The sequence below is a fragment of the Homarus americanus genome, unplaced genomic scaffold, assembly GCF_018991925.1.
Source record: "Homarus americanus isolate GMGI-L3 unplaced genomic scaffold, GMGI_Hamer_2.0 scaffold45698, whole genome shotgun sequence".
Lineage (NCBI taxonomy): Eukaryota > Metazoa > Arthropoda > Malacostraca > Decapoda > Nephropidae > Homarus > Homarus americanus.
The window spans coordinates 13,124,049-13,150,169 of record NW_024735554.1 but is presented as its reverse complement, the minus strand read 5'-3'; the positions used below and the strand labels follow the sequence as shown (position 1 = coordinate 13,150,169).

At 44.3% G+C, this 26,121-nt stretch overlaps 1 protein-coding gene across 2 annotated transcripts in view; it reads right to left on the bottom strand.

Annotated features, from left to right (window-relative positions):
• The window catches only part of LOC121871536 (cadherin-23-like), a gene marked incomplete at its 3' end in the record, with an annotated part of 255,663 nt that overhangs the window by 173,768 nt on the left and 55,774 nt on the right, over positions 1 to 26,121 (bottom strand). For both annotated transcript variants that reach the window (XM_042373970.1, XM_042373971.1), the window contains 1 exon segment: positions 18,890 to 19,052. In XM_042373970.1, coding sequence (XP_042229904.1) covers positions 18,890 to 19,052 — 163 coding nt within the window.

Below are 26,121 nucleotides of genomic sequence, written 5' to 3'. Positions count from 1 at the left end.
TTGATAGTTGCCTACTACCTACTACTACTTGTACTACTGAAGATGAAAGCTAATTAGCAAATATATTTATGGCTAGCAAAAAAAGTGTATAAATTTTCATTCACAACATCTGCTCTAATTGTGTTAGAAAAATGAATTTGGTACCATTGCATATTTGGACATGAGTTCCTGATGATGTTATTTTTTTCCTATGAGTTACAGTATATGCAAACAGTTTTGTATATAAAAGGAACAGATTTATTACTGTAACATATCTCTATTAATTAATAAATAATGTACAGTACTGTATTAGGGTGTGTCATAGGAGGGAAGATCAGCTAAAACTTTTTTGGTAGATTTTAGTGTATATAAACAGAAAATAATTTCAGTTTCAATATTTTGCAACCTTTTGCTAGGTAAATTTTAGCGTGAAATTTATCGAAAATCTAACATACAGCTGCATTAGTGCATTACAATTAAATAGTGAACATTGCTTTCTGACTTCATTCTTTAACAACCCAACTAACAATATTTTTTTCTGTTTCAGATTCTGATGCATTTATAAGTTGATAATATTTGCGATGGCTGCTTGTGTCAGGACGAGGAACCAAAAATCCAGCCACCATATCTCAGTCAATATTCAAGCTCAGAGAGAGCCTTTGGAAGCCGAGCGTTTACATTGAGAGAGATGCTTTGAGATACGGTTTAACTAGTAAATTCAGTGAAAAGAACCAAAGAACTTGACACAAACAAAGCGCAAAGACACATTAAGCAGTGATGCACCATACAAAGTTGCCTTTGGCACAGCACACTCTGGCTAAACAGTTCGCTTCCCAAATGCAATGTCAGAAGAAGATTAGTGAGAGACTGACAGCTAGTTGGGGAAAAGGCAAGAGATATTCCTCTTGGGAGAGGAAACTTGCAGTTAAGGACAGCTTTACAGCAACTGGACCAGTTATTTGGACATAATTACTTGCAAGTGCCCAATTGTTCTCTGTCCTGAGTTTGGATGCGATCGTGACTGTAAATCCGACGCCCACATCTCCTGTATTTGCAAGTATGAACTGAAGATTCCTCAGATCGAACTGGCATTTGTCAAAGCAATAATAAAGACTACAGAAATAGGGGCTCCTGCGATTTCTTTGAAGGAAGATATTCCAGAGTCCGCGAGGAGGAAAGAGGCTGCCACAGAGACAGAAGAGGAGCAGAAGAGTTGCTGAGAAAAGTACTGTGAGGTGCCCAGGGAGGTACAGATGATTGAGCCAAGCTGATTCAGAGTTTAATGACTTTCATGGCTGATCCGGAAAAGGACTAGGAGAATGGGACTTTGTCCCCTAACCCAGAAAATAATGAGATCCCAAACCCTCTCAGCATAAGATTCAAAATAGAAAAGATATCCCCAGCATAGCTCTGGCCAGCATGCATAATTGCCACACTGGTCTCCCAGAGAAACTGCAGAGATAGCAACAGCTGCCTGGATTGACGGTGGTTTGATAACACCTGATGATGTTCACCTGGTGAGTAGATCATCATAAATAAAGTATGAGGAAATAACTTGTAACTGTAGAAGAGGAGTTTGATAAGGGACAAGAGAAATGAACTAATGTTGGTTTTTTATGGAAAGAAGGAAGACACTCAAAGTGTCTGCGAAAGCTGGAGATTCTGGATGTTGTTGTTCCCTGCCATGGTGAAGAGGAACACTACTCCCTGCTGTGGCAGTAACCAGAGGAAGACTGCAGTATCAATCTAGAAAGATGACATCAGGAAACCAGGCTGCTGAGATAGTGGCAGATAGTCACTGTGAACTGGCTCAGAGAGAGTGAATGTAGACCAGACCTGCAGGCCATTGAGGACAGCACCAACACGTAACACACAGGGGTGGCATGGGGGGGCCACAGTGATAGAGCGGAAGATTGGGAGGAAGCTGGTCTGGATTGTCACAGACTCTACACTAAATCGAGTTTGCCCAGACATCTGATCCAGGAGCGATGCACTTTCAAACAACATATTCATCTCTGTGGGAGGCTGAATTCCTGCTACTGAGTTAGAAATAAATCCGAGCTGAAAAAATCACAGTTGGCCCTCCACCTGCTGAGCTTGCACATACTGTCACACGACCTGGAGTAACGGGACGCGCCTAAGTGGTTACATGATTTGCAGTGCCATCAAAACTGGGGTCATGCCTGATAGACTGGTTGGATAGGTCCAGTCTCACATTCTAGGTGGCTCACAACGGCCTTTCTGTAGAATTTGGGCCGCCATCATAAACTGAGAAAGGGAACCAGCTTCACAACCTGAGAGACTTATTGTCTGCACCATCGTGAGTGTCTACAACACAAGGTCAGTTTCATTTCAAGGTCCTATATATGCCCCTTCCAGCTTGGAGCTTGGAGGAGTCAGCCAAGGAAGGTTATGTTCAGATTGTGAGCAGACTGGGTGAGAGATCTTCCTGGTATGTCATCCCAGGCAGTTCTGCAGACAATGCTCTGCAAGGAGCCGTGAGGAGGAGAGAAGAGTGGCAGTCAGTGCAGATCTTATGCGAGACTTGGCAGGATCGGGGCACACTTAATCAGCTGGGAATATTCTCTAGCTAAAATATTCCCTAAAGCTAATCTAGATGCCAAGACCCTCACTGATCTCATAAGACTGACATCCAGGCTGGCAGTGAGCCTCACTGCAGCCTCACCAATGTTCAACAGAGCTCTGACAGCAAACCAGAGGCCCTGGCCTCAGACACCCAGAGAGTAGAGTTGCTAGTACAGCAAGTGAGCGAGAGGCCAGCAGTCAGATGCAGGCCAGCCAGGAGGAGGGAAGAAGCCACACTGAGATCATCAGGTGGGGCTGGGGCAGGGAGGCAGGAAGGGCAGAAACAGAAGCAAGAAAGACATGTTCTAGGCAAGCAAACACCGGGTCAGAGTAGTAAACCCCGTTTTTGTATTTAGATTCTGTTTCTAAAGGAATATTAAAATTAAATAAATGTCAAGATCATTCACGACTGGGATCATTTTCATCCAATAAACAAAACCTGATACATTTACTTAATTTTGGAATAAGTTTATTTAGGTGGTGTTGGTAAAAGGGTGAATACTGAATTTTCATAAGATTTCAAGCAAAATTTACCTAGCAAAATGAAACCAAATCTAAAAGATATCGCATATTCGTGAACTACATCATTAATAACTATATTTATTTTCAAATCAAAAAAAAAAAAATTATCTGGCAACTTATAGCATTATAGAATGCATAAATTGTGTTCAAAATATGTCATAAAATCATGTAATAGAAATTAACAGGGCTTATGGAAAATAGGGTTAGGTGCAGATTACTTCAAAGTGAAAAGATTTAGTAGTTAGCCTAACACAAAGGATAGCACGGTCTAAATAAATGTTACATTCATATCTAATAATGAAATCATACAGTAAATGTAACACTTTACTTGATGGGGGAGAAGGGTGATTTTGAGGTTGATAAAATCGAGCTTCTCTTCTTTGAGGTTGATAAAATCGAGCTTCTCTTCTAGTGTTATCCTTTCTTTTACGATCATCACCAGGAATTTTATCACCGGAACGCTTCTTGTTGATATTCTTCTTTACTATATTCACAAAATTGGAGAAATAGTAAGCAAAAATCGCGTTATAGCAAACAAGCGTTCGCGTTATACAAATATCGTTCCTAATTCATAAATCGCGTTAGAGCAAATTCGCGTTATCAAAACACGCGTTATAGCAGAAATCACTGTACTGTATAGTATCTCAAAAAAGTATCTGTCCACACTCTGTGTAAAACATTATGAGACCACAGATAATAGATATTGGAACATGCATTTACTTTGGTATATAGTTAACATAATCAATATGAGGTTTGGTTACCAAGTGTAGATTAATGTAATCTTTTTCTTTTCTATTTTTAATTTCATTTTACTCATATTTTCTCGCCCCCTACGCCCTGTTGTGGGCTGATGACCTGTGCCTGGGTGGGCTATTCCCTGTAAAAAAGACACACACACACACAGAACCCTGCATAACAACCACCCTGGGGAGTTTGGTATGTTTTGGTGCAGCCGTTTGGACGCGAAACCAATTTTGGCGTCAGCCCATTTGGCGACGGACATTTTGGCGCTAAGAACATTGTTTATTTGGAAAACTGGTTTTTATTCTACATACTTTTAAATTCAAGAGTTGATACGCAAAGTAACATTTGTATCTGACTTTGAAGCTAACAGAACTAAACAACTAACCTCTACTACTCACTACTACCAAACATGTAGCTAGATTGGGTTTCAGTAATCTGTATAACACTGATCCAAATTTTGTGTTAAAAGCTAAAATGATTATTGCCCTTGCCTTTGTACCTTTGAACAAGATTGACGAATATCTGGATACTCTAGCGACCGAGTTGCCACAAGAACTTCAAGGTTTACTCAACTGGTTTGAAGATACATATGTTGGTCGTCAAAACAGACGAGGAAATGGAAGACGAGCTCCTCTATTTCTCCCCGAGATTTGGAACCTTTATCAGAGAACTTTAAAAGGGAAGACCGCACAAATAATCATTCGGAGGCAGCCCACCATCAATTAAAATGTGTACTTAGCATGCAACGTCCCACCATATGGAAATTAATAGAAGGGCTGCGTAAAGTACAGAAAGGTAGAGATGCATATTATGAACGGTTACTAGCTAGTCATGAAATACCGTAGAAACTAAAAAAGTATAGAGATGCAGATAGAAGAATACATGAAACCGTTCTTAGACGTGAAAACATAGATGTTGTCGAGTACCTGAGAAGCCTTGCTCATAATTACTAAATTAAGAGCTAAAAAAAGTTACATAACTTTTTTTTATTAACAGATTTAACTTTTTAGGTATAAAAGTAAATTACAGTTTTAAAAGTTTTTAAAGTTTGACCTTTGAATTATGAAGAATCAAACGAACATTTTATTTCCTAGCGCCAAAATGTATGGAGCCCAAAAACCTGCCGCCAAATCAGCTGGCGACCAAATGTCCGCGACCAAATGGCTACGCCCAAACGAATGTGCCCAATCGTCCCATTCCGCCCTTGGGACATCACAAGTTGCATGTAGCATTTCGGAAATCATCGGACCGATCCAGGCAGATACTTTTTTGAGATACTGTACTAAACAGTATTGTATCATGAATGACAGGTATAGAAAAATGAGCGAGAGGCGGTGAGGTGCAGCGGGTGGGATTGAGGGTCGCGCCCCCCCCCCCCACCCCTTCCTTCAGTCACACCAACACATTCTTTACCCTAGTAAAAAAGTGTACCGTATAAACTTTTATTCACAGCATCTGTTCTAATTGTGTAAGAGAGATCAATTTGATCCATAATGAACCTAAATAAATTGTCTATCAGTCTTTTCCCCAAAAAGACCCTTAGACAAAATATCTCAATACGATATAATGATTATTTATATAAAAAAGTAAGAAATGTTGACACCAGAGTCTATAAAATCAGTTCTAATTGTTACAAACACCAATTTTTTACTAAAATAATCCTGAATAGCTATTGGATAGTTCCCAGAACCAATGATTACAGCTAATGGAGATATTACTACCAGGAATTCAATACAATGTAATAACTCATCTGGGGTTCAGTGTAGGATATTATTTGGGAAAATTTATTATTTTACAATAACGTTATAATAACCTAGCACCAAATAAACCTAAATAATATGGGAGTTGTGGTAAAATTCCATACTGTTGTTTATAAAAGGAACGCTGGCTTGATGAAGCAGAGGAATGGTTGGAGGGAGTTGTCTCAGTCCTTCAGCTCACCCATCTTTCCCACAAAGAATTCATTATCAACTCTCCATTTTTCATATTTTATAGTTGATTTTCTTCACTTCTAATTCACACTAGAGCACTGAAATAATATTTCAACAACTTTTATGATTTCTTATGTAATAATGGCATATGCATAGCCTTCTCACAGCTAATAAGCACCTATGTGTTATGGTGATTTCTAGACTTGATATTTTCCCACACACAATATACCCCTACACTCTTATTTTTTCTTATTTTATATCTTTATATTACTGTACAACAGGGATGCACAACATGCGGCCCTCCAGTAGCTCTGTTGCAGCCCTCGGTGTCTTATGTAATCAAGACTGTTGAAATACAAAATTAATATGAAATAAAACTGGGACTTGAGGCAATAGGAACAATCTCTACCTTCATTCAGTTTACACTTACAGTTTTTACCAGTTATATTGAAGAGCTTTCTTGTCTTTCATTTTTGCATTGCATTTTACTAAAAGGTAATAACAATTTCAAAATGACTGTAACAGTTTGGAGATCACAGTCAGCAGTAGGTCCAAAGCTGGAAGGGAAGTGAACGTGTCAATCAGAGAGCCAGGCTGTCTAGGCGAGGGCACTGTTGCCAATAAGCCAGTTAAGTTGATTCAGAAAAGCATGTTCACTCAGAAGAAGAAAGAAGCACAAGATGTGACAGAAGTGAGCTATGAAGTTGCACATCTGAGAGCAAAATTTCACAGTCATTTACAGATGGTGATTTTGTGAAAAAGTTGTATGGTTATTGCTGCTTAAAAGCTTTATCCAGATGCAGTGAAGAAGTTTGAAAACATCAGTTTGAATCGCATGACAGTGCAACACAGAATTCGTGATTTATCAAGTGACATAGTAGACCAGCTGAAAGAGAAAGGTAATAACTTTGTGTACTTTTCCCATAGCCGCTGACGAATCAACTGATGTAACATTTACAGCTCAGTTATTAGTTTTCTTATGTGATGTGAAAGACGACTTCACTGTTCATGAAGAACTTGTTGGTCTCAGTTCTCTGAAGGGGCAAACTAAAGGGAATGACTTGCTAAGTGGACTTCTGGAGCAAATTAGCACTATTGAGTTGAATATAGACAACTTAGTTGGTATAACAAATGATGTGGCTTCTTCGATGATTGGTACACACAATGGTATGGTGCCACTGTTGATCAAACAACTGGGACAGTGCAAAAATGAACTGATACAGTTTCATTGCATAACACATCAACAGAATTTGTGTGGGAAAGAACTGAACATTGAAAATGAAATGAAAATTTTAGTTTCAACAGTCAACTTCATAAAATGGCGAGCTTTGAACCATTGTCAATTCAAGCAGTTTCTAGAAGAAATTGAAGCCGAGTATGGTGACCTAGTGTTTTTCACTGAAGTCAGGTGGCTAAGTCGGGGAAATACACTGCAACGATTCATCAACCTCCTGGGAGAAATACTGGTAAAGTGGTTTCACAGCTTGAAAATATGGAGTGGCTTTGCATTCTGGCATTTTTTATTGATATCACCAGTCACTTAAATAACTTGCATGCCAAACTTCAGGGGAGTAATCAACTTGTTTTGCAAGTTGCAAACCATGTGTCAGCTTTTGAACAAAAACTTAGGCTGTTTCAGTCACAACTCATTAAAGGAGAGTTGGGACACTTTCCTACATATCAAACTATGCTTGAAAAGCACAATGTACATCACAAAGCTGAAAACTATGGAACAACAATAGGAAACCTCCGGGAAGTGTTTGATGGACGATTTGGAGACATCAAGAAAGAGCAGAAAAATTTGCAACTATTCAGCAATCCATTCTATCTATCACCTGAAGACGTCGAACTAGAGGCCCAGTTAGAACTGACTGCTCTCCAGAATAGTGACAGTCTTTGTGCTAAGTTTATGGAAGGGAACTTGCTCAATTTTTACAGGTGCTTGCCAAAAGATCAGTTATCTATACAGTACTGTATTTGAGAAATAAGGCTGCTATTTATGCATGCTAATTTGGCTCCAAATACATCTCGAGCAAACATTTAGTCTGTTGAATCTTAACAAGTCGAAGATTTGAAATAGGCTAATGGACAAAAATTTTCACTCTTTTGTGAATGGCAACAACAAAGTTTGACCTCAACATCAAAAAGCTAGTCTCAGTCACATGTCAAACATCACATCATGAAAAACTTGTCACATGATATGCCAGGTAAGCACATTGTTTTTAATCAATATTTTTCATGGTAATACTGTGGGCCTTTATATAAAGTTACAGATTAAAATTAATTATGTGTGAGAACAAATTCTTGGTTATCTCCAGTCTAAGTAAAAGCATTATATTTGATTTAAAAAATATTATATATGTGCATTTGAGTAAAGAATTTTAAAATGTAATTAAAAAATCTAATTATGGTGACTTTCATAAATCTTGCGGCCCTTGCTTAAGAGCTAGTTTGGTGATGTGGCCCCCAAAAGCAAAAAGGTTATGGCATCTATGTTGTACAGTATACAATATTTTATTTATTCATAAAGCACACTAGCACACTGAAATAAGTTTTCTTGGTTATATTTTCATTATATATGATGGTTCTACAGTGGTCCCTCGGTTAACGAGCGCCTCGGTTAACGAGATTTCGGTTAACGAGTTACCTCCCATAAGATTCTTAACTTCGGTTAACGAGCAACCCCTCGGTTAACGAGTTTCTTACGAGCAGACCTCAACAAGTTTTGGCTTGCACTTGGCAGTCAACCAGCTTTAGTATTAGTCCGCCAATACATTAATCGGTTCTAGGGCTTAAATTCCTTACTATTTTAGTAAATATCAAGAAGTTTATACTATTCAATAATTTTAAAAGCTTAATAATAAATTTTTTAGTCATTTTAACAATTATTGAACATAATTGAAGGTAAAGTGACTAGTTTAATGCACGGCATCCAGCCTCTTAACACAGCAAACAAGCGTTAGTCTCTCTCTGTTTTCACTGGAGGTAACATCTTGCTTGAGACTCTCTTCAACTAAATGCTTTTTTTCTGTGTTTCCAAGCAAATTATTGGTCATTTTGAAATTTATTTTACATATTGACAATATATTGTGCAGTGCGGTGTTATTTTAAAGAAAATTTTCTTTATTTACAACAAGTTTAACTTTAAAAAACACGTGTCGACAATTCTTGCACAGAAAGACAAATTTAAAGAAGTGAAAGTGAGAGACAAATCTACAAGAGTGTTTAAAAGTAGATCCCTAATTGCAGAAACTGAGAGGTTACTTCTCATCTGGATTAGGGAAAAACAGATGAAAGGTGATTCAGTTTCTACTGAATTCATTTGTGAAAGAGCCAGGGAGATTTACGAACATTTAAAGACAGATCAACCTGGTTCTTCAGGCACAGAATTTGAAGATTTTCGGGCCAGCAAAGGCTGGTTCGAAAAATTTAAGAAAAGAAGTGACATTTTCAGTGTTGTTAGGCATGGTGAAGCTGCTAGTGCTGATAAGGAAGGGGCAGCAAAGTTTTTAGTGGAATTTAAAGAACTGATGGAAGAAGAAAATTATCTTCCACAGCAAGTGTTCAATGTGGACGAAACTGGGCTGTTCTGGAAAAAGATGCCCAAAAAAACATTCATCACCAGAGATGAAGCCTCTTTACCTGGGCATAAACCCATGAAAGACCGTCTCACTCTATTGCTTGGTGCCAATGCTTCAGGGGATTTCCGACTGAAGCCTATGCTTGTCTACCACCCTGAAAACCCCAGGGTGTTCAAGCAACAGAAAGTGGTAAGAACAAAGTTTGGAGTTTATTGGAAGTCCAACCGTAAGGCATGGGTGACAAGACAGCTCTTTAATGAATGGGCTGTTGATGTGTTTTGCCCTTCTGTCAAGAGCTACCAAACCACCAATTAACTCCCTTTAAAGGCTCTTCTCCTCATGGATAATGCTCCTGGTCATGACCCTGACTTTGCCAGAAATTTGGAGTATCAATTTGACTTTGTGAAAGTGTTGTTTTTGCCTCCAAAAACTACATCAATCGTACAGCCAATGGACCAGAATGTGATCAGCAACTTCAAGAAGTTGTACATGAAGAAAATTTTTAAGAGGTGTCATCAGGCAACTTCCAATGATCCTGAACTAACACTGAAACAGTTCTGGAAGACACAATTCAACATCCTGGAGGCTGTAAAATTGATTGTGTCATCATGGCAAGAAGTCTCCACTATTTCCCTCAATTCTTGATGGAAAGCACTGTGGCCATCAGTAGTCCATGATTTTGAGGGATTTGAGGAAGAAACAGAGTTGGACCAGGAGATTGTGTCCATTGGTCAGTCATTGGGCCTTGAAGTGGAGGAGGAGGATGTGGAAGAGCTTGTGATGTCTCATGAGCAGGAACTTACTCCTGATGACTTGAAGCAACTGGATGAGATGTTGGAGGCTGACAGTGGTGAGGAGGAAATTGAAAGTGATGACCATATGTCAGCTAAACAGTTGAAAGATGTGATTTACTACTGGGAGAAGTTCAGGGAACTGGCTTCAAAGCACCCAGATGTGGAAAAAAACTGAACTAACTTTGTGTCATGTTGAGGACTCAGTGGTCTCCTTCTTTAAACATAAGTTAATGGTGAGGAGGAGAGATGTCCCACAGACCACAATTGGCACTTTCTTCAGTAAAAGGCAGAGGGAACAAGATGCTATCCCTCAGCCTTCCACTTCAAGAAGGAGAGAGGATGTTCATGGTGGAGAATCTGTCAGTCCAGAGGTTCCTGACATTTTCATGGAAGGTGACTCACCTTCCAAGAAGCAGTAAAATGCCTTTCCTCCACCTCCACTTCCTTCTCTTCTCCCTTCTTCTCCTCCACCTCCCACTTCAAATTCACATCATCATCATCATCATCCAGGAGCCTTCTACATACACACCTCAAAGTAAGTGAACTTTTCTACCATTTTTGTTGAATTTAGGCAATTTTCGGTGAGCTGGAACCAATTACACAAAAACCCATTGAAACAATGGTTTCAGTTAACAAGATTTTCGGTTAACGAGCAACCTGCTGGAACGGATTGTGTTCGTTAACCGAGGGACCACTGTAATACTAAGAGTCATATTCCAATACACATACACTTTGTATAAAACAGTGGATGATGCAGACGATGTACAATATACTCGCAACTTAAGCGAGGGTTACGTTCCTGAGACCCCGCGTAAAGCCAAAAACCAAATAAAGTCAGAAACACTCTTAAAAATCCCCTAAATCGCCCTGAAATCACTATATATACGTACATATACACTAGAACTTACGTCTCTAACCTGGCTAGTCACCTTAGCAGTAAATGAGGCACTTGCAGACACGGTTTCACGGATTTCCCTCTCCCGAATCTTGATGGATCTCACCCTTGATTCGTTCCGCCCGTACCTCCATGCCACAGCAGCGATCAACATGCCGCCTTTTATTAAGTCTAACACTGCTAATTTTCCTTCCAGGGTCATCACAGAGCGTTGTTTCTTCGCTGGAGGACCAGAGGCAGAGCTTGGCTTGTGTTTGGGCATTATGAATGAGTATGAGAGAGGTTTAAGCGCACTAAATTGACACACACGAGAGGTAGCTGTTACTCCGATGATACACGTGCGGCCATTGAGAAAGACAGAAGTGGCCAGGTGGGATGGCGGGATGGTGCGTTTGGCGGGCTTGCGACCCATTTTGAAAGTTTTGAGCTTGAAATTGAAAATTGTAACCTAACCCCAGGGTAATCCGTGTATAATTGAAACCGCATAAGAAAAAATCTGCATAAGTTGAGACTCTTCTGTTTACAATCGTTTCCAGTGGGGTAAATATCAAGAAAGTTGTGCTCTTGAATATTTTTGCATTTTTATCTTAAAATTACTGGTCATTCTGAAATTTAGTTAACATTTTGATAATATATACAGTACAGGTACTCCTCTACATATGAACTGTGAGAGGTTTGAATGATAGACCAGGTTCTTTGCAGACTTTACTATAGCAGCGTCAGATGGGGACTGGCAACCGGGTGCTGCCACAAACTCCCACCTCCACGCATGGGAAAACATATAGTACAATGGTACCCATCTCACAATCTCACATCTCCCCCCAAGTTAAAAGTAAATGACAATGCACATTTGAACTAACGAAAGGAAAACAATACAGTCAAAAAAACAATAATGCAAGAAAAACAGTCAAACAAAGACACACAGAAAAAACAAAAAACATCTAAACTAATTTTACACCACATACACTACACCACGTAGTCAGCCAACCAACCCGGGGGCCTGCGGCCTTTCCTGGGCCTGGCCACACCCGACTGGGGAGGGGCTGGGGGTGTGAGGAAGGGTACGGACGGCACCGCAGAAGGGGGTCCAGGAGGCATAGCGTGATGAACCACAGGAGTGGTAGGCCCAGGGGTGGCGCAGCATCGCAGGTGGCGTCTGTTGCGGATGGACACCCTGCCACTGCCAGTCAACCTGATGGCATACTGCCTGTGAGGGCGGGCTTCCACCACTATGCCCGTCCTGTCCCAGAGCCTGGTAGCGGTGTCCTGCACACGCACCTGCGCGCCCACAGCTAGGGGAGCCAGCTGGCGGAACACCTCCCCGGCGACAGAAGTATCCCATCCTGGGTGTCGGCCAAGCGCACCTCCCTCATACGAAGTGCCCGCCGCCAGTGCTGGTCCACCTTATAGTGCTGTCTGGCCACGGGAACGCCGTAACGGAGCTGGCAGCCGGTGGTAAGTTGGGCGGGCGACGTGTTCACCCCCCGCAGAGGCGTGTTCAGGTACTGGAGGAGGGCCTAGGATGTCCTATCGCAACCCAGGATACCACAGGGCCCAATGTTATCCCTGAGGAGCCTCTTGGCGGCCTTGACCCCAGCCTCTGCCCTGCCATTGAACTGGGGGAAGTGGGCCGACGAGAGCCGCACCTCGACCCCCCATGACATGAGAAAATCCGTCATCTCACCACTGGCAAGGTTGGTACCTCCATCCGTGGAGATCTGCTCAGGTACCCCGTACCTCATAAAGTAACCCCACAGACGGGAGAAGATCTTTCCAAAGATGGCCTCGTTGGGGAAGTGGGCGATCTCCAGCCAACCCGTGAGTCGGTCAGCATATGCTAGGTACGTGTGGCCCTGCAGGTGGAACAAATTGGCCACCACTTGTTGAAAGGGACAGTCTGGCGCTGGGGTCAAGACCAACGACTCCGGAGGCTGGGAAGGGGCGTAGGTCTCTCAAGCAACACAACGGGACCGATGATACTGCAGGTCACCCTCCATGCCGGGCCCGCCTGAGCATGGAGTCGAGGCCCTGGTGCCCCACGTGCAGGTTGACAGCGACCCGGTGGCGGAGGGAGTCAGGGATGACAAGGCGAACGCAGCCCTGGTCAAAGGTGTAGGTGACCAAACCCCTGATCATAGCCAACCTGTCCCTCACTGAGAAATACGGGCGCAGACAGGCCACCTCCTCTTGTGGGGGCGTCAGTCGCCCGACAGCACCCTCGACACTAGAATCTGGTATACTGGGTCATCCGCAGCCGCTTTGCACACGGTGTCTTCATCCATAGTGATGCACCCATGTCCTCCGCGTCAGGCACCGCCCTGAGGGAGGGAGGGAGGGAGGGAAGCAGGATAGGGCGTCAGCTGCACAGTTCCGCTTCCCTGGCAAGTACCAAGTACTTGACCGTGAACCGGAACTGCAGGGTCTTCTCCTTGAGCCTGAACAGGCGAGGATTCGCCACATCCGTGAGGGCTCTGTCCCATAGCAAGCCAACTAAGGGGCGGGGGTCCATCACCAGAATGAGGTTCGGGCAGCCAAGGAGGAACAGCCTGGCCTTGCGCAGGCACCATACCACTGCCAGGGCCTCCCCTTCTACTGCAGCGTAGCCGGCCTCGGCCGTGGTCAGATGTCGGCTACTGCACAGAGCCAACCGCCACCCTCCCCTGCAGCAGAAGGGCGTCTCTGGAGAGCCACAGGCACAGTATTGTTGCAGGACGACAAAGCCGATGCCCTCCCTGCTCCAATCAGTGACAGCTGCCATAGGCCTGGATTTGTCGTAGTACACCAAGGCGTCCCTGGCCAACTGACAGATGGTGTCCTGGGCCTTGTGAAACTTGAGCTGCAGCTGGTTGTCCCAATACACCCGCTTGCCCACTGGCTTCTTGAGGAGCTCACGGAAGGGCTCCATCACAGGTACAGTGGCAAGGAAGGGAACCAACTGGTTAACCAGGCCGTGCCAGGACCTGATGTCAGTGATTGATGGCTGATCAGGCATGGGGCAGTGGGCTGGTAGAGGTCCCACCCCAGGAGGAAACCCACAAACTCGGCTTCTCTCCTGCAGAACAAGAACTTTTCTGGTTTCAGTGTTATACCTATGCGAGCGCAGGTCTCCAGAAAATAGTAGGTGTGCCAGAATGCCCCCTTCACACTGGAGTCATAGAGGAGAGTGTCATACACGCACTTGTACTTGCGGGACACATCCTGAATAGTGTCGTCAAACCTCTTGGTGTAGGCATCTGAAGCTGAACAATGTCCCATGGGAGTCCTGCAGTATCGAAAACAGCCCCACGGCATGATTAATGTGGTCAGGCGTCTACTCTCCTCCTCCAACTCCACCTGATGAAATCCCCAGAAGGCGTCGGCAACGGTTTTGAATGAATGCACTGGCACGCCGGACACCATGTCAAATGGTGCAGGTGTGTGGTGCGTCTCCCTCAGACAGCTTGCATTGAAGCGTTGGAAGACTACAGTGCGCCGGGCTGACCGTTTTTCTTGGCCACCACGACCATCCTGGCGCACCGCTCCGTAGCCTCACCAGCAGGCACTGGCTGGATGACGCCTCTCCTGACGTCCTCCTCCAACTGGGCCTTCACCTTCGCTTCCCAGTGTTTCAGAACGGGAGCAGGTGTGTGACAGGCGTAGGGGATTGTGCCGGGTGTCAGGTGGATACGGTGAGGAGGACCAGTCATGACTGGCAGTGGGGACCTGCTGGTGTTGAATGTGGTGAATGAAAAGTGCGTGAGCAGCCATGCCTCCAACCTGGCCACAATCTCCTCCAAAGGAGGCAAGGACATCTCAACTGGCCTAGGAGGGACACGACTGCTCTCAGGTCCAGGGTTCGGAGGTAGGTCGTCGGCAGTGTGCTGCCCCCCCTCCATCGCCCACGGCAGCCACAGCACACCTATGGAGCGGGAAGTCAACAGGCACCAAGTTGAGGCACTTGCAAGCCTCCAATGACAGGTAAAAGGCCTTGGCTGTCTGCACGAAGTAGACCTGGACAGTGGACCCCTCGCCCACACTGAGGCGGCAGGGGGCGGACCCCAGACACTTGAGCTGTTTATTCGCCATGTCCCTCAGGCCATTACGGGCCCGAAGCTGCCCCGGACACAAACCAATGTCCTGGAGCAGGGGGATGGCCCTGCCACACACACCATAGAACCCATGTCAGCCAAAGCCTGCACAGGGGTGGCGGGGGAATTGCCCCCAGCCTGGGTCACGAACACTTGTAACCTGGGGTGGCGGGATAGCTGGGCTGATGCCACTGTGACAGCACCTGACACATCCACAGAAGCGCTTAGGGCTGTCTTATTCCTACAACACCTTTTGAAGTGACCAACCTTAGAGCAATTGCAACATGTGGCCCCACTTGCAGGGCAGTTGCTTTTGCCAGAGGCATGTGTCATGCTGTAGTTCCCACAGTGCGTGCGACTGGGGTGTCCAGGTCGTGCGGCAGCTACCTCAGTCTCACCCGTGACGTCATCACCAACCGCCGCTGCCAACGTGGCTGATCCCACCACTGCCTGGCCAGACGTATGACACAATACACCAGCATCTCTCACTGCTGCCTCAAATAACGTACACTTGTTTCTAAGCACTTCAACACTATTATAACTCGAGTACCCCTGAAAAATTTCCATTTTCAACACTGGGTTACTCAGGCCCACCATAACTTTACGTAATAGCATGTACTCAGAGAGGTCGTTATTACAGGTGGGACATCATTAAATTCACACTCCACTGCCTCTGCAAAGCATCGTTGAAAGTACCTTTTCATGGGCTTCTCTTCACCTTGTTTGCTGTTGAAAAATTCATTCCATTTCACAGCTTGGTTTGACAATTGAAGAACCACTCCACTGACCGCTGGGATATCTCGAGTCAATCACCCTTTCGAGTGCAGGGACGCAGTTCAGGCGAATGTGGAGTGTGGCCACCAGTCGTGACTCCATGGACCGCCTCCATGTCCTAAATGACGCTGCTGGCATTTCTGCCTCAAACTTCTCTGGAGCGACTGCTGCTGAAGGCTTCATGACCGGCATAGGGGTATGACCGTGGCTGCCAGTAGCTAGAGATGCCATCTCAGCCATCAATGCACTCATGGTCTGCTGCTGGGTGCGCGTGGTGTTCCCCGCCGGTGTAGAGATGCCCTGGCGTCCCCTTGAGGGCGTCGAGAATCGTGGACGTGTAGGGGCCATGTTGGCGTCCTCGTCAGGACTGTTGTGGCGTGTCGGGCCCCGGCAGCCTACTCACTGTGCTATGTGAAAGGTTTGAATGATAGATCAGGTTCTTTGCAGACTTTACTATAGCAGCATCAGATGGTGACTGGCAACCAGGCGCTGCCACAAACTCCCACCTCCACACATGGGAAAACATATCGTACGATGGTACTCCACCTCACAATCTCACACGAACGAGTTACGTTCCTGAGGTTTGTTTGTAAGTCCAACTTTACTCTTGTAGATGCCAAACATATTGTAAGAAATGAAAAGATTATGGATATTTAGTACAGCTATACCCTTTAATACAGCCTTAAAACCTGACTCACTCTTCTCCTCATAGGTAATGTTTGTTCTATCTGGAATTTTCTTCAAAATAATCCAGTCTCATCCACATTAAACACCTGTTCTGGCGGGTAACCCCCTTCAGTGATGATGTTTGTATCTCTGAAAGTTTGTAAGTTGAACAATCTTAAGTAGATGAGCACCTGGACAAGGAACAGTTTTTGTGTGCCCTTCAACTGATCGAATCACCCACCAACGCTTCTCAGTTTAACCTTGTTTACAGTGGAGTGATCATTCAGTTTGTTGGTCTCTTGAATATTTTTGCATTTTTACATTAAAATTATTGGTCATTCTGAAATTTGGTTCACATATTGATAATATACTGTACAGTGCAGAAATTAATATGAAACATGAAGAAGGCATTCGAACCAATGCACTCTGTAAAGAATATGGCATGTCATCATCAACTGCTTCTACAATCAGCTGTTTGATATGTAAACAAAGCTGCCGGGAATATGACATAAACACCTCAAAGTAAGTTAAAATACTGTACAGTATTCTATTGTTTTTTATTTATTATTGCACAGTATACTGCACAGTACAGTACTGTATTTATTTATATTTAATGTTTTGTTAATTCTATTACCGGTATACAGTTCTTTGTATGTATATTTTTTCTGTGAGTTGGAACCAATTACCCAATATCCATTGAATTAATAGATTCAGTTAATGAAATTTTCGGTTAACAACCGACTCTGTAGAACCAATTGTGTTCGTTAATCGAGGGACCACTGTATATATATACAGTATACTGTAGTGGTGCTGCAAAATTAATGTCAAGAGTCCCAAGCATTGAGTCACACAATCACCCAATATGAGTAGCTTACCAGAGTACAGTATCATCTTAATGGTATAAAAAAACCCACTCAAATACCTTAAGAGCATCTGTTTTTCTGTGTATTAATAGAGGCATCCATTGGAGTTAGGGAGACAACTTAGTAAACAACTTTTTATCCTAGTGACAACAATGCTGTTTCATCACTCCAGAGAATAGTAAACCATTTGTCAAATGATTAGTAATTGGCTCTTTGTAAAACAGATATGTTTAATTATCTGGGCAGAGAGGAAAAGGGGCTTAATGGTGGTATGACAACTTTTGAGCAGAAGATCTCTAAGCAGCATGCATTTAGCTGTGCATACCCTGTACTGTTATGATTGAATTAAGGATTACTGTACTTACTTTCACAGTTTTAGAGAAGTAAGTACCGGTAATCTCTAGAACTGTGAAAGTTTAAGTTATAAGCAAAGTTTTTCTAAGCCTTTGACACTTTGATTTATGTGCCAGATTGATACCACTGAGATTCTCAATGGTAATGTATACCCAGCTTCCCTTTTATTTTACTTATTTTCTTTGTCTTTTGTCAGCTTACTAGCTGTTCGCTAGATTAATATTCTCTCTGTTATGCACTGCTGGCGAGTGCTGAGCGTGTATGGGCCCTTGTCTGTACCAGAACATGTACAGTCACCCACAAAAGTCCCGTTGCCTCTTTTGCTGCTCCATGAACCCTGAGATTCAGACTCGTGAATCCGAAGCATTTATGGACAGAATGATGCATTAGTGTTTACTGCTTTGGGGTGATGAATCTGAATCTCGGGGTTCAAGGAACAGCAGAAGAGGCGACAGGACTATTGTGGGTGACTGTACCAGTGATGGCCAAACTTAAGCAAAATGAGTTCACACTTGGTGTTGCCAAAACACTTTTTGGCAGGTACAGTAATTCCAAAAGTTCACAATATTTAATCCAGAGAAGTTAACTTTTACCAGTTTTCTGTACTGGTAACCTCTAGGTTACCAATGAGAGGTTTAATAATGTTCATATAAATGGTGGGAGAGCAAAATCCAACCTTATGCAGCCTTACACAACAGTTTATTGCAGCAAGGCACTACTAAAAGAGCATTGAAAAGTTTGGCATAACTAGAACAAATATCATAAGCAACAAAAATTATAAGCAACCACACTAAATATTCACTATCTATGCCTCGCCTACTTTGAATGAAGGTTATATCACCCAGAAAGTTGTCCAGGCCAAGTAAATGATGACTAAAAATCTACAGGAATAACATGCCAGATTGGAGTACAGTACCTTCAAAAGGTATTAAAAGTCTAGTTACATGACTTTTGGCATGCAATATAATTTAGTTTTTAATATTCTTACATTAAGAATTATGCTGATGCACAGAAAACTCTTAAAATTATTTGGAAATTCTCATTATGCAACTTGGATTCTATAAATTGTTCTCTTTATATAACACACACGCACGCACGCACACATATATTAAACAGCAGCTGCATTATCATACCTTTAGAGAGTCTGTGTGTTCTGCCAAATCTGTAATGGTTATAACAACGTCAAAGCTGTCTATATCCTCTCTGTCAATTTTTGAGCCACTTTGCACAAAAAGGTCTGCTGAGAAAATGCCATTCTCCTCTGTAACTTGACTCAGGCGAACAAGAGTTTCATCTCTGAAATAAAACATAATTGTGTGACTACGTGGAGGTGAATTAAAATATCAGCTGTTGAGGAGCTTATCGCTTGGCAACACTGGTGCATGTTACTACTCCTTTCCACTCCATCTCTCTAATCACTCACGCCTTTCTTCTTTCTCACTCCATATTTTAAAATGTTATGTAATATAATGTTGAACGGATACAACTTTGCTCATTTATACTTATACTCATCACAATCTCCCTAAAAATACTTTCGTGTTTATTCAAGACATCTTCAGGTCATGAGACCCACTAATCCCCCACCCAATAAAGGGTGACCTAATAATCCATCAGGTCAGTAATATGAGACCACTAATCCCCCACCCTAGTCAGGTCAAGACCCCGCCAAAAATACTTTAGCTTTCATCTTCATTCAAGACATTTTCAGATAATTCTCTTGATTTTTCAACCTTGGAAAATTTGTTCCTAAAGCCTGAATTTTTTTTTTAAATTTCCGGCCTTGGGAATGATTTTCTAAGCAAATTTCAATTCCGGCTATCGGAGATTTCCGGGTTTGAGGATTCCGGTTAACGATGATATTTACTTATACAGTTCTGTATATTATTCCAAGAAAACTATGGCTGTGAGGTGTTATGGTTGTTTTTCAACTCATATTTTTGGAAAGATATACTGTATGTAACTTTCTTCATCTATTTTTCCTCAGTTACATGCACACACTATCCTATATACATATGGTGAAAAAAGTACAGTTCAGTAGAACGTCGATATAACAAGAGATAGGTTCCAAAAGAGGTCGCTTTAAACCAAATTCGCACTAAATTGAAGTGTTGTTTCAATGGAATAATTTAGTTTGGTACTTGAGAGAAACACAAAATACTAAAAAGACTGAGAGTCTACCCAGATGCACCTCAGCCCATCTACAATAAACAAAACATTGATTTTTTTAGTATAGGTTGACAATCCCTTATCCGAAATCCTTGGGGCCAGGGGCATTTGGGATTTTGGAATTTTTTGGTTTTCAGAATGGTTAGCTTTTTTTTTTTTTATGTGTGTATTAGCTCACCCGGGCACAGATCACTGACCCACATCAGGGCCTGGGGGGCGAAAATATAATAAAAATTATAATAATAATAATTCATAGGTCTAGGTCGTGTTTCTCACTTTTGATCTTTTTTTCATTCTTGTATTTCTTTATTATTATTATATTTTATTATTTTACAGTATTATTGTTATTATTATTATTATTACAGTATTATTATTATTATTATTATTATTATTATTATTATTATTATTATTATTATTGTTATCATTATTATTTTATTTTGGTGTATTTTTATTAAAATTTTTATTTACTATGAATAATTATTATTATTATTACATTTTCGCCCCCCAGGCCCTGATGTGGGTCAGTGATCTATGCCTGGTGGGCTAAAAAAAAAAAAAAAAAAAAAAAATTTCAAGTTTTCAGAGCTTTTCGGTTTTCGGAATTTCGGATAAAGGGTTGTCAACCTGTATTATGTTAAAACAAACACTCATAAATCAACACAGCTAAAATTACGGGTTGCGAAATGGTCTGTTTACTAGCGATCAGCTGATGTGAGAGGCTGGTGGCGCTGGTGCCACTCACCACTCGCCTGACTCAACCAGCACTCACTTCCCTCTCAAATTATTTTTTAATTACTTTATGCAATCAAAAATAAATTTTCACTCAACTTTAGTGTTGGGGCATGTGCCAGTTTGGCAGAAGTTCAACTGTCAGTTCCAGCTCAGCCTCCAAGCAGTGTGGACATGTCTGTTCCTCCTTGTCACCTTCGCTAATAGACAGACTATGGACACGGCCTTTCATTGTCCCCCGGGTTGACACCCTAACATGGCCCAGTGTACTTCTACGGGTGGCCCGGCGGGAACGTCACCGACGTCTACAGTGGCATCCCCAGGCCAGCACCATCGGAGCGGAGATGAACATAGTCCACACGTAGTCGTCATCGCTGGCCCAATACCATCGCCACAGAGCAATGGCAACTTACAAGGTGTTGGAGCCGGCCTGCTGTACCCTGCGCTCCCACAGCAGGCCCAGGCAGCAGGGCACCCACCTGCCCCGCCGGCGGCCCAGGGCAAGGCGTCCATGGGCATGTCTCCCATCAAATTCAGAGCCTGGGCATTCAGCATCGCCACTTACAGCAACAGATGCAACTGGCCACAGGCTCTGGCAGCAGGCTACGTCCTCCTTCTGTGTGAAACGGAGGTGCAGTGCATTGATGCGCGAGTGAACAAGTGTGTCTATGATAACTTGATGGTGGAGGAAGCCATAAGGGCTGTAGAAAGTGTTGTGGTAAGCCCAAAGTGCTTTGTGGGTGCGTGGGCAGATTTTTTCGCATACACACAAGAACCCGGCGACAACGTATCCAGGTATGTGGTGAGGTGCAGGTAAAAGGCTGCGGGGTGCAGGTTTCAGTGCCCCTCATGTGAATCTAGCTTGGATGACTACTGTACATGCTAGTGAAAAAACTAGTGATAGGGCTCGCGAACCCCGACCTCAACGATGTTGCCAAACGTGCGGATGCGGCAAGTGTGCTGGCAACCAGAAGTGTCCCACGCTGCACTTAACCTGTTACAAGTGCAGCCTGGAGGGACACCTCGCACGCATCTGCAAGTCACCAGTACAACCCAGCGCCCACGCAAGCACCTTGGGCGCGGCTGTGATCGCGGGCCTGACGAAGGACACGGCCAGTTTAACGGTGTCAATCAGCTGCAGAGGGGTGCCATAGCAGACACTGGCGCACAGGTGTGTGGACGGGCTGCAACACGTCCATGCTCTTGGGCTAGACCCACAGCACCTGGATGGGGCCCACATCGCAGTAAACCACAGCACCGGAGGGGGCGTGAACATGCTCGGGAGCAATGAGTGCCAAGTCACAGTGGGACGCGCTACAACCAGGACACGCCTGTATTTTGCGCAAGGCGTCCAGTCTCTGTGCAGAGGGCTTGGCTTGGTGCTGCACGACTTCTCCAATGCACCCACAGTTGTCGGCACCACGGGGCTCGTTGAAGAGGAGCCCAGCCCCCCTGCCCGACCCACGATGCCCCCATGAAAGCTGAAAGAAGAGAATGTGGAGAGGCTGGAGAAATGGTTTGTTGAGCACTTCGGGCATCCAGCATTCGCGGTGAACCGCACCCCCCTGCCCGAGATGCAAAGAACTCCCCACCACATTTATCTGCTCCCGGACGCTAAACTGTACGCGGTGCACACGCCCGCAACAATACTCTTCCATTTCTGCGACGAGGTTCGCCAGCAGCTCAAGGAAGATGTGAGGAGGGGCATCATCGAGCCTGTGCCAGTTGGAAAGCCGACAAATGGTGCTCACGCATGGTGGTCGTGCCCAAAAAGGATGGGCAGTCGCGCAGGACGGTAGACTTCCAACTCCTCAACCAGGCTAGTCAGCGCGAGACCCACCACACCTGCCCCCCCCTTCGACACGATCTCGAGCGTCCCGAAGCACACATTCAAGACGGTGGCGGACGCATACTAGGGGTACCACCAGATCCCACTTGATGACGAGAGCAAGAGACTACCAACATATATTACCCCCTAGGGCCGATTCCGCTACAAGCGCACCCCCCACGGGCCACTGTGCAGCGCAGGACGAGTTCACCAGACGCTTCGACGATGTGGTGGCGGATGTACCAAGGAAAATAAAGTGCGTAGACGACACGTTGTTGTACAGCTACAGCATCACCGATGAGTTCTGGGACACGTACGATTTCCTCGAGACATGTGCGAAGGGTGGTATCACTCTCAGGCCCAACAAGTTCCGCTTCTGTCTAGTGCTGTGGCTGTGGACGCATCTGACACGTGGGAAACACCATTTCCTCGCTGCAGTGTTTCCAGCACCATGTTTTTCTGCTCCAGTGTAATTGCTTGCCTTGATTTCATGGCCTGTGGGGTAGTGAATGATGTAGTAGCTGGCCTCTTGGACATAGTGGCGATGGTTGATACACGTGATAGAAGAGATAGTGTCACACAGTATATCCGTTCACTAGAGCGTCAGTGTGAGAACTGAGGATGCGTGAGGCTGTGGGAGGGTGGTGGACAGCATTGTGTAGTGTGTCCATAGACGTGTCTGGTGAGAAACATTAGGCGCAAAATTTAAAATAGGAGGCGCCAGATTGACTCCCGCAAAATAGGAAAGAATCGCTTTAAATTAAAACATTGTCCTTAATTGTGGGTGTCGCTTTAAATCAATAATCTCAAATTGAATTGCTTTAAATCGACGTTCTACTGTATTACACCATAATTACCAACATCCTTCATGCTGGGTTGGCGAGATGTCTATGAAAGAAATTTTGTAAGTTTGATCCATGTATCAACCCAGCTGGTGCTTATATGCCATTCATTCAACAGAGTTGATTTTACAAGGAAAAAATTGCTGTATGGCAACCCAACTAACCCAACTTTAATAACAAAGCATGAAGTTGACTTGAGGATAGACTCGTGCGTACTCCAGCGAGCAGAGGTTTCTCTTATGGCATCATTGATAAGCATAAGGAAGCAGAACAGTCCCATCTTGGTGCCTTAGGGGATGCCACTGGTGACTGACTGAAAAGTGGAGTCAGTCCCTCGGAAGCATACAGCTTGGCATCGGTCACGAAGAAAGTCTGTAGGCCACGGTATAAGACTTCTCTAAAACTCGAGGTCGATAGCTTTGTTGATGATTAAATTGGGGTTGATTAGGTTAAATGCTTTTTGTGTGCATATATATGTGTGGGTGGGTGGGTGTGGGTGTGTGGGTGGGTGTGTGTGTGGGTGTGGGTGTGTGTGTGTGTGGTGTGGGTGTGTGTGGGTGTGTGTGTGTGGGTGGGTGGGTGTGGGTGTGGGTCAGCTACTGCCACTGGCTAGCCCTCATGGCAAACAAGGAAGCAGCTTGCATAAGTCTTCCCCTGTCAGTACACAGCCTCTGCACCGTCAAGACTCCTGCTGTGCCTCCGCATGGCAACACACAGTAACTGGGAGCCTCGTGGGCCCAGACTAGACCAGCAGGGGATCTTGGAGTAGCACTGGAACCCAGGGGGAAGGCGCATAGGTCCAGTGACATGTGGAAAGGTCCTGGCACCTACCAACCATTGCCCTGCTGCCTTGCGGATTAACCTTACATGCTTACAGAGCTCCAACAAGGCCCCAACGGCGGTATAAGAGAAAGAGGTGACCACCATGGGAACTCAACGACTACACCGGTGGACAAAGGCAATGCATGATGGACAGCCTACTAAGGCGAAACCCAACAAACTGGGCTTTTGGCAGTCCATTGCAACTCTCCCTCTCCCCAGTTGATGCAACACTGGATCAGGAAAAGGGAGAGCCAAGATGTGTAGTTGCAGCCTGTGCTCCTGCCTCACCACATAAATCAACTCACACATAACCATCATCCAGCTCATTATACCTCTCATCATCATCAAAAACCGTATACCCCCAAAAGTACTATGGTGACGGACGAGTGGCAACGGGGAAAGGCAGAGATGACTGCTGAGAGTCTCTAGTCAAAACTCTGCACATGGGCGGCACAAATAAGATGTTCGTTTATGCACTGGGATCTAGGCAGCAGTTGCAACCTGGTCCGGTCTTTGCGACTGAGCAGTCTTTTCGAGGAACCACTCTGCTCACCCTACATGGGGAGTGGGCTAGAAAAGGTACTCTAAATGTAGTGCCTAAGAAAACTAACCTGACTGGGCAACCGCACCCAGTAAGGTCATCCTTATGCGGTCAAAAACACAATTAGTATCACAGATCCAAACAACAAAAAACTGTACAACCTGTTATGGTTACTGCATGGAATGTCAGGACCTTTCTGGATACTGGCACAAATGCACATCCTGAAAGAAGAACCGCCCCTGTGGCAAAAGAGCTGGCTAGGTATAACATCGACATAGCAGCCATTAGCGAGTCCTGGCTCTCAAACGAGGGTCAACTCACAGAACAGGGTTCTGGCTCTACCTTCTTCTGGAAGGGTAAGCCTGCTGCAGAGAGAAACTGCATTTACGGAGTTGGCTTTGCCATCTGCCAACGCATCCTACACAGGCTAACTGAAATGCCTATTGGGATTAACAAGTGCTTCATGATGCTCCAAGTCCCACTGAATCACTCCCGTCAGGCCTTTTTCATCAGTGCATACACTCCAACACAGGATGCAGAGGATGACATCAAGGAGGCCTTTTAAGCTGACCTCGACAGAGTGCTAACCTCTCTCCACAGAAAAGACTGTGCTCCTTGGTGATTTCAATGCCAGAATTGGCAGAGATGCTGACATTTGGCAGGGAACCATAGGGAGGAATGGACTACGCAAGTGTAATCCCAACGGCCTACTCCTCCTCAGCAAGAGCACTGCGCACAACCTCACTATCACCAATATCTTGTTTAGGTAGGCCGACAAGTTCAAGGGTTTGTGGCAACACCCACGATCCAAACACTGGCATCTCATTGAATATATCTTTGTCAGAGAAAGAGATCACCGAGATGTCCTCATCGCCCATGCCATGCATGGCTCAGACTACTGCGACACTGATCATTAGCTCGTTAACGCCAAACTCTCACTTCACATCGCCCCTAAACGGCAAAGGAAGCAAGCCTCCAGAAGAAGTTTTAACACTAATCGTCTGGAAGATACAGTAGTAGCACATGTTTTCAGAGAGCAGCTCGACAACAAACAACCCAAATCCCAGTGCCGAATAGGATATTCTTGACAATGTCATGACAAAAACCTGCAGAGAGACCCTCAGCCAGATCGAAAGAATACACCAGGACTGGTTTGATAAAAATGACCTGGCAACCAATGTACTCGTCAATGATAAACGTGCTGCTTTAACTAACTGGCAGAGCAATCCTCATCCTCGGACCAAAGCTGATACCTTCAGCAAGAAGAAAGCGGTGGCCCAGAGGGAACTTCGCAATCTAAAGAATGACTGGTTTAAAAATAAAGCATGTGAAACACAAAAACTTGCAGATTAGCACAAGATGCGCGAATTTTCGATTCCACTAAAACATTTTATGGATCAATCACTTGTGACGCATCCTCCCTCTGCTCACCCAATG